The sequence below is a fragment of the Alligator sinensis genome, unplaced genomic scaffold (genome assembly GCF_000455745.1).
Source record: "Alligator sinensis unplaced genomic scaffold, ASM45574v1 scaffold1092_1, whole genome shotgun sequence".
Taxonomy (NCBI): domain Eukaryota; kingdom Metazoa; phylum Chordata; order Crocodylia; family Alligatoridae; genus Alligator; species Alligator sinensis.
In genome coordinates this window covers 1126609-1136484 of record NW_005842252.1, presented here as the reverse complement: position 1 = coordinate 1136484, position 9876 = coordinate 1126609, and the positions used below count along the sequence as shown (strand labels likewise).

General features: G+C 43.7%; 1 protein-coding gene across 3 annotated transcripts in view; it reads right to left on the bottom strand.

The window, feature by feature from the left end:
• The window catches only part of GSTCD (glutathione S-transferase C-terminal domain containing), a 164314-nt gene that overhangs the window by 107782 nt on the left and 46656 nt on the right, over window positions 1–9876 (bottom strand). For all 3 annotated transcript variants that reach the window (XM_025208781.1, XM_025208780.1, XM_025208779.1), the window contains exons 4-5: window positions 2996–3250; window positions 2227–2320 (exon numbers count right to left, since the gene is read on the bottom strand). In XM_025208781.1, coding sequence (XP_025064566.1) covers window positions 2227–2320; window positions 2996–3250 — 349 coding nt within the window. The remainder of the gene's footprint in view (window positions 1–2226; window positions 2321–2995; window positions 3251–9876) is intronic.

Here is a 9876-nt window from a genome sequence, read left to right as displayed (position 1 = left end):
TCCCTACAGAAATATTTTAAAAAATAAAGCAAAACTAGAAAAACAGATTTTATAAACTAGGATTGAAGAACGTAAGATAAAACCAATCTGCAGATGTCTTTTTGTAACTCTTTCAAGAGAAAGGTTTCAAAACCGTAATCTTTTTCTTCCAGTCCACTGGACAGAGAAGTAAAACCCATGACTTCTTGCTAAAGAACTGGTTCCAGCACAGGAGAAGTTTTCAAGTGCAGCATCCATTAAAAAAAACTATTCCCCTTATAAATCTTTCTAGACATTTTCCTATCAAAAGGAGAAACTAGCCATCAAGGCAAATTTGAACTGAAACTGACAGTTCCATGTTTGAAGAGAGGAAGCAAAGAAAGAATCACACATCAGAAACTTTTAAAGCAAGTTTGATGCGTCCCTTTTACGATGCTTTCCATAAAACTATAAATCAGGTCATAGCACAGCTGAGGGCACTCATATCATTGAGAACTGCATTTGAAAGTCAGAAGAAGGTGAACGTCAGAAGGTGACAATTCATTTCTGGTCATTCTGATCTTACACATAATGACTGACCATAACCTGAATATGAGCCAATGGTGTGCTCTTGCTGTGAAAAAGGTCAACTGCAAACTGGATAATATTGACAAGAGTGTCACTTGAAAATCAAGGGAAGTGATTTCTCTACTCTATTCAGCACTGATGAGGACTCATCTGGAGTACTATGTCTAGTTTTGGGCCCCACACTTCAAGAAAGATGTGGATGGAGGATTGAAAAAGGTCCAGCAGAGAACAGAAAAAAAAAATTAGAGGCCTAGAAAGCATGACTTCTGAGGAAAGACTGAAAAGACTAGGGTAATTTAATTTGGAGAACAGAAGATTGAAGGGGGTTTGACAAGTCTTCAAATATCTGGAGGGCAATTACAGAGAGGGTGGAGAAAACCTTTTCTCTGTAGTTACAGGCCACAAGACCATGAGCAATGGTCTCAAGCTGCAGCAGAGAAAACTTAGGTTGAATATTAGGAAGTACTTTCGGAGTAACGGTCAGGCATTGGAACAAGCTACTTAGAGAAACTGTGGAATCTCCATCCTTTTTAAATTTCAAAAGCAGTTTAGAACAGACACTTAGATGGCATAATTTAGTCAGACATGATTCACAGTTGAACCAGGGGCTGGACTAGATGACCTTGTAAGGTCCCTTCCATCCCTATTTTCTACGATCCTATGACTTCCAAAAATATATTGTATGGCAAGAGACCTTATTTCTATATATTCTAAGGTAAAGAGGAAATACCTATGCATAAAACCTTTATGCTTCTTAAATGGATCATAACACGTAATCTGTCTGACGAAGTATTTCACTGTGTTAGCCTTTCAGCAAGTCTCTAAAGGTATGTCTACCTTTGCATCACCCACCCCCGGGAATAAAATTAGTCTGCGCGAAGCTCCATGCTACTGCAGTTAGCTCCACCAGTACTCTAAACACACTGCATCAACCCTTCTCCATTTTTCTACAGAAATATTACTTTCAACTAGATTCCTGACAGCTGGCAAGGAAATTATATTATATCAATTGTACTCAATACTCAGGCCACTCCTGAAAAGGATCAAAGAAAAAAGAGACTAAACAATTGTTTCTGTCTTGTAGAAGTGTTCTCAGCCTAGATAGAACCAAAAAACAGCAGACAGTTGTAGCAGGAAGCCTAAAGAAGAGAAGTTTGATGCAAGATCCCCCATGTTGTTGTTTTTTTACTAGAAGACATTTTTGACACTGATTAAAAACAGGTGTTGTTTCAGAGGAAAAGGAAACCAATCATAACAATATTCACTACTACTTCAACCCATAAAGGCATCCTAAGGTCACAGCTGAAAATATAACACTGGACATGCAGGGATAAACATAACATTCATTGTGCACTCAGGAGGTCTTGTGACTTAATGACCAGGGAACTGGCCTAGGACTTGGGGGAAATTAGTTCTTTTTCTGACATGGCCACTGGTCTGCTGTATGACCTTAGGCAAGTCACTTCATCTTCCTGCCTTAGTTTCCCCTTGGGTGAAATGAAGGTAAATGATGCTTACCCTCCTTTGATCAGCAGCTTTAGCTTTACTGATTAAGAGTATTTTGTAAAATGTAGGCACTATTATATCTATTTTCCCAAATAAAAAAACTGACAATTAACCTTACTTGAAAAATTATTGCTTTTATAGGTAAAGCGGAGAGGAAAAAAACAGACCCCCTACCTTCTCCAGGATTGACTGCTGCTGGTAGATCGCTCCAGTCCAGTGTCCAGCATGGGGTTGGGTGAGGAGAAAATTTTGCTTCAATGCCTCTTTCCTACATATAAGAAATAATTTGATTCAATCAAAGTCTACAGGATCTTGATCCTGTGCCCACTGAAGTCAGCAACAGGGTTCCTACAGACTTAAATGGTGCAGGATCACACAACAGTACAGCTGCCTCTCCGTAATGTTGTAGCTATGTTCTCTGTGCTTCCCCACCATTCATTTTCCAATGGAAGCACTGTATTGTCTTTTACGAAGAAAGAAGTGATGAACATTTTTATATTAGCTTTGACAAAACCTAATTTGGTTCCCCAATGCTCTCAGTTCAGCATAAATAGTAATTCAAACACAATTACTAAACTCAAATACCAAAAGCAGATATTTATTACATTTCTAGAACTGGTCCTTTTTTTGTTTTTGTGATGATTAGCAACATTTCTGTATTTTCATCAAAAACATCATCTTATTGCCTAGTTTCTCATATTCTTAAAATTTATAATTTCTGATTAATTTAATATAAATTTAATACAAATTAAACATACATTTTAAAACATCTCTAGCTCAACAATCGAGAAAGAAAAAGATTTATTAAAATGATTAATAAATCCAGAGGTATTTTCCAAGCACTTCTCATTGAATGCTACATTGCCCTTATAAGTATTTGGGCAAAACTGTAATTACAACCTTATTATTATTATTGAAATAACAAATTAAAAAGTTTAATTACCATTAACTTTGTCATGGTTGGCCTTGGACCACCTATAAACTGTTTGTCTTCATGGTCCTCTTCTGACCCATCAGAAAATGTACTAAAATCTTGAAGTTGCTCTTCTGGGGAAGACAGCAAGTCTGGAAACTGGAGAAACTGCATATTGCTCTTAGAAGCAGCTGCCTTTACTCCAGGTACTTTCTGAACTCTTTGGTACCAGCCCAATATCAGAGGCAAATCTAATAGTTTTCTGTTCTGCTTCTTGCTGAAGAGCTAGAAAATAAAATTCAAAACTTATTTAGCACTACATGTTTTAGCATCTGATTTCCAAAATAGCATGTTTGCATAACGGAGCAGAGCTTTGCCCCTCCCTTACTACCTATACTGAGGGATGGGTGGCAGATGGCTAGTGCCAACTTGATTCTTTCCCCTCTACATTAGACAACAGCTTCTCTGAAAGGTAAAATTCTCCATTTACAGACAGACTCCATAAATCCCTCAATCAATAAGTAGTGTAAGCTTTAAAATGAACATTTACATGGACCATTTACAGACAGAATCCATATATCCCTCAATAATCTTAGCATTATAAAAAATGTTATCATTTCAAACAAGAAAGTGCTTGCAAGAAAGTTATTTAACAATGTGAATTTAAAGTTAAATAAAAATATGTGCGTTTTTCATTTGTATCCACCTTGGTGCTCCCTGAATGTTGGCTCATAATTGTGAATCTGTCTCCCAGAATCTACTTTCACCACCACACATTTAATTTGTAGTTATGGTTCTACTTTAAAAATCTTTAGGAATCTCTTTGGACTATGCCTCATCAAAAAAAGAAAAAAGAAAAAGTAAGATAGGGAGAGGATATATAATGCTAAGTAGAGCTCATCATAATTCTGATTCATACCTCTAATTCTTCCTGGGGAAAAGGGGGTACCAAAGGCACCAAAAAATGCAAAGATAAAACAGATAAGGTTTTGTCCTTTACACAGCATTCAAAAACACATTAGCCATTTTACTGAAATTTCACAGAACAGCATTTCTTTTCTAAAGAGCTTACCTGATAGATCTTATCTAAGCATGGTTGGAAAAAAATCTTATAATCATTACCTTTCTGACAGCCTTTTCCTTTTACGAAAGATAGATAGATAGACAGATATACATGTCTTTTTAATGGTAAAATAACTGAATTTAAACAATAAGTTTGCAGAACTTATTGCAGAACTTACTGCAAAAGCCAACAGGTACTCTTAGCAATATAATGGCAAACATTAAGCCTAACTCTAACACTCTTATCATTATGTAGATATAAATAAGCAATATGCTCAAATGAAAGTCCTTCAAACATATTTAAATGAAAATAGAACAATTTGCTTCAGATTCTGTTTTTAGTCCTTACAGCTTGCCTAATGGGAACCTATGTGCACATTTGTAACCACAAGTGTCAATGGGAACAACCCACATAGGGAGATGGGTTCAACACCACAATGTATAAACACTTGGGAAAATTATCTTGGCTGGAAGCTCGCTGTACCTAGATTTTAAAATGACTATCTTGTTATTTGTACTGATATACTCTCTTGTAATTTTATACCAACACCAAATAATTAGTAGTGAAAAAGCTTAATCATTTTAAATTGCTTGCCTGCATTTAGGATCAGCTGTTGAAATAATGTGTGCATTACTGAAGTCTAACAGGGGCACCAGTGGATCTAGGGTTTTGCAAAAGAGATCAGCTGATGGATACAAGATGCAAATCAGTAATAATATGTTTATCACTGCAAAAGACAGTTGGTTCCAAATTATCTAACACTTTGGCTAAGTACAGACAGTCAAAAAGCCTGAGGCTGAATTGATTAAATCTTTGCAGGTTTCTCTGAACTGCCTAGATTGAACCAACAAGCAAGTGAACTGATGTATGATTTTCAAACCAGAAAGGCAGCCAGACCCCTGTAGTGGCCCACACCAGTACCCGGGGGCACTAGGGCACACCTCCCAGCCTGCCAGGCACTGCAGAGAGCTGGAAGCCTGGCGAATCCCTGAGGCATGCCCCCTCCTCGGCCTCCAGCCAGCTGAGCAGGACTGGGCACCCCGCCACCCACAAAGACCCCCAGCTGGGGTGTCCCCAGCATAGGGGGGAGGGGGAAAGCTCCTAGCACGGCATTTCTCCCTCTCGCTCTCCCTTCTCATGCCTGGCTGGGAGCTGGGCAATCCCCCTAGTCATGTCCCCTCCTGAGTCCCGGGCTGGCTAAGGAGGGTGCATGGGGGGAAACTTGCCACCCCACCCAGCCCGGGTCTCCCCCACACAGGAGGAAGGGGGGAAGCCCCCAGCAGGACATTTCTCTCTCTTTGCTCTCCACCCACAGCCAGGAGAAAAGCGATTTCCATAGCCACATACCCACTTCAGTCCCAGACCAGCTGAGGAGGTGTGGGGGGGAAACCACCTCCCTCCTGCCCCCCCACCCCGACCAGCACTGAACCCCCAGCCAGGGTCTCTCTAGGGTGTGGGGGATGCAGGAAGCTCCTGATGAGGCATTTCTCCCTCTCCCCCCATGCTTGGAGCCATAAGCCAGGCTGATGATCACCCAGCTACGCCCCCTCCTTGGCCAGCTGAGCAGGGAGAGCCAGGGGGAAAACTACCCCCCAGCCTGGCTCTGAACCCCCAACCAGGGTCATAGAATCACAGAAAATGAGGGTTGGAAGGGACCTCAGGAGATCACTAGTCCAACCCCCTGCTCAGAGCAGGACCATCCCCAACTAGATCATGCCACCCAGGGTTTTGTTGAGCCAGGCATTAAAAACCTCCAAGGATGGAGATGCCACTACCTCTCTAAGTAAACCGTTTCAGTGCTTCACCATCCTCCTAGTGAGAACGTTTTTCCTAATAGCCAACCTAAACGTCCCTTGATGCACCTTGAGCCATTGCTTCTTGTTCTGTCGTCTGTCACCACTGAGAACCGCTGGGTCTCCCCAGTGCCAGGGGTAGCCCCAGCAGGGCGTTTCTCCCTCTCCTTCCCTCACTGTGCCCAGAGCTGGGCCAAGTACCTGGTCATGCTCCCTCCTCTACTGGCAGGCCGGCTGAGGAGGCTGGGGGAGAGGAGGGGGAACGGCTCTCCCCCAACTGGCTCCAAACCCCCAGCCAAGCTATGCCCAACACAGAGGGGGGAAGTCCACACTGGGGGTTTCACCCACCCCCCATACCCAAGCCGATCACCTGGCCACGCTCCCTCCTTGGCTGATGGGCCAGCTGAGGAGGGAGTGGGGAGGAAAATGTCCATCCCCCCCCCAGCTCCAGACCTCTATCCAGGCTGTGCCCAACACAGGGGGAAACCTGTAGTGGGAATTTCACTCCCCCTGCCAGCAGGCCACCTGAGGAGGGAGTAGGGGGGAGCCCCTCCCCAAGCTGTGCACCCCCAGCTGGGCTGTGCCTGGCAGGGACAGGGGTGGGGGGGCACAGTGGGGGCTCTACTCCCCCTGCCTGAGCCTGGCTGATCACCAGCCAAGGAGTGGGCAGGGCCAGCCCAATTCATGGCTGCGGAGGATGGAAAAGCCCCCGCTAACAGCTGGGGTGGGGCCAGCCCTGCTCTGCTGGAGCAGAGAGCAAAGCCCAGGGCTACACAGTATCTGCTGGAGGGCTGTGAGTTCATCTGGATTGGGAGAGGATCTGAGACAGAAGTTCCATAAACAGGTTTAACCTGAATCAGTTAAGTCTGATACTAAATCCAACCAGATTCATCTTAAACCAGTTTTGGCCTTTTTGAAAGAGGCTTAAGTGCACTGAACTTCTGTTCTGTTATAGGTTTTAATTGGTTCCTGATCACTTAAAGTGGTTGGTGTGTAACTTCAGTCCTTAGCCTTTATGCAAGCAATGATACTTGAGATCTTGGCTGTCTTGCAGGGTAAGCAAGTATAATTTTTATCATTTTGCTGTTGACTTACACTGTGCTTTTCACTCTCCTAAACTCTGTGAACCATACTTCTGGTCTTTCTACCCTGCTTATCCCTCTGCTTTTTCTTCCACATCTGGTCTCATCCTTTAAAATTTAGTTCTAATTTCGTTAAACTTATTTTTTCATGGAAACTGAGATTCTGGAACATAAGATGGAAGCCACTAAGGCACTGCTATTTTCCCACTTGTCTTCTCTCTAGACCAAGGGTCAACAACCTAAAGCCTGTGGGCCAGACCTGGCCCAGGAAGCTGTTTGATTTGGTCTGCAGATGTGGAGCTTCAGTGGTGGTGAAAAGAAGCACCAGTTGTGGGAGCATTCCCCTTGCCACCAGAGACAGAAGCAGCAGCAGTGGAAACTGGGTCCTAGCACCTGCCTGGTCACCTACTTCTGACCCAAGCTGGGTCATTTCAGTCCAAAACCTGTAAACGTTACTGACAGACCAAGCAGCCCTACAATCTGTTCAGGCTTTCAGTCATTAGGGTAGCATCTCCAATCCTACCCTACATCTCCTGAATTCTTCCTCTACTGTACTCGGCTCTCTGCTTCCATCTACTACAATGAGAAAAAAGGAAGTTACCAAAAAAACACCCAACCAGGATTCATGTCATCTACAGAGCATTTATGAAAATACCAAGACCTAAAACAGATTCCCCTCTTAAAATATTGTGATTTCCAAAAGAAGTTTCGGAAAACAAGTCTGAGTCACAACTTCCATTTTGTGAAATGTTAATAGTATGAAATGACTGAACCCTAAAGAAAACAAACGTGAGGAACAGAAAAACGTGTCAGGCTTTTCTGTTTTGATCAACAACTCAGAGGAGCTGGCAAAATGATAATGTAATAGTCTTTGCATGTCCCCCCACCCTCCTTTTTTTTCCTTAACAAAAAAGGTACCTATTCATATCTGCTTTTCTCTGATCAGACCACAGGATTTATGCTTAATATTTTTAATGTATTGCTAAAAACAACATAGTTATTCAGGGCCCTGCCCTGTGAGTGACACTGTAGATTCCTGTCATGGAAATGGTGAATACAAACAGAAGATTACTAATTATGATCATAAACAAAGGCTGTAAAGAAAAACTATGAAAGATACAGTGTCCTATATACATATACACAGAGATATACATATCTCTATAGTGATTAGCAGTTTGGAGATTGGAAGTGGTAACGGACACTTAAAATTGTTCCACATCCAGACGGTTTGTGCATATATTGTACTTTGTAATGTTTTTACAAATTAATCGTTAATGCAAGTATACGATTAATAAATACTAGCATATTTAATTAGATACTTAAAAAGTTTTCATGCATTAAGAATATATGCAGCAAAATATATATTTTGTTAATGAAATAGTCTTTTGGAATGCAATTCCAACATGTGCTGTTCTATTTGCTAACAGGAGTTTTAAATTGTGGCCTTTAATGGTTCTCTCATTTGGAAAACACTGCTTTTGTTATTCTTCAACTAAATTGAACTGTTATAGTTAATGGAGATAAATAACTGTTAACCTCGTAAAGACAGCAAAAATGGAATGAGTTTAAGGAAAAAAAAGCTTTGAGTCCCATTATTTTGGGATTGGTAATAATAATCATGATTTGTTAATTCAGTCATCTCCTGCTGGTCACATGATACCTTCTAAATATATACTACTGAAGTTTTCTCCTATTTTAAAAAGTAAAAATTGTAATAAATAATTAACAACCTCAAACACAATGATTGAAACAAAGGTGTATTCAAGAGAAGTCTGTTAAAAGAAGTGATCAAGCAGTAAGACAAGACAATATAGGACACGGATAAAAAAAGATACAAGTTATCAAATACGGGTCATAGTTCTATAAAATTCAATGCAAGGGTATAGCACAGGGGCGGGCAAAATCCACCCTGTGGGCCAGATCCAGCACACCAGGCTATTCTATCTGGCCTGTGGGGCCCCTAAAAAATTTAGAAAATTTATATTTATCTGCCCCTGGCTCCTGTCAAAGATGACAGGAGCCTGGGGAAGTAGGACCAAGGGGAAGCCACAGCAGGCTCTTGCAACAGCAGAGCCTGCCTGGCCCCACCCCGCCCCACCAACCAGAAGCCCCTGCCTAGCAGAGGCTTCTGGCCTGGGACCGTGGGGCTGTTTGTGCCTGCGCCAGAGCGGGAAATTCAGGTAAGAAGGGGGGCAGGGAGGCAGGGGAGGACTGCAGGGATTGCCCCAATCCTCGGGACCTGGCCTGCTCCTGCTGAGCCCCATGGTCCAGCCATGCAGCCGGGAACAGCTGGGAGCCATGTGATGCAGAGCAGCCGATAGGCGGGGGGGCAGGAAAAGAGGAAAGCAGTGGCAGGGAGCAGAGGGAATGGAAGTGAGTGGGAGCATGGGGCCTGCACCAATGCCCTAGGGCCAGTGCCGGGCTCCCACGCACCTGCTCACACCCACTGCCTCTGCCCCAGCCCCGCAGTATAGGTTGGGACAAGTGCACAGCCCTAACCCCGCGCACCCCATGCTCACCAGTCTAAGCTGAGCAGCAGCTCAGCGCAGGAGAAAAGTGACCCCTCCCTCTCCCTGTGGCCAGCACTTCCTTGTGCAGCCACTTGCAGCCTGCATGGGGCTGTCCTGTCTCTCCACCACATCACTGCCACCCCATGGGAATCTGGGGGCAACAGAGAGCAGGCACAGGTAGCCCCACATGAACTCCGAGCGGCTGCGGCACAGGGTGTCGGCAGCAGGAGGGGGAGCGGCTGCTTTTTGCCCACACCGAGCAGCAGTTTGTTCTGTGCTGCCACTGCTTAGCCTGAGCCCCACGCCAGCTCCAGGCTTGCCCATCTGGGAAGAGCAGCAGCTGGGCAGAAACTGCTGCTCCGCATGGAGGAAAGTGCCCCACCCCCACCTTCACAAGGCAACGTTTGCTGTGGCTGCCCGCCTGTGCTGCACTAGGCAGCGGTGTGGCTGCTTCACCACCGCC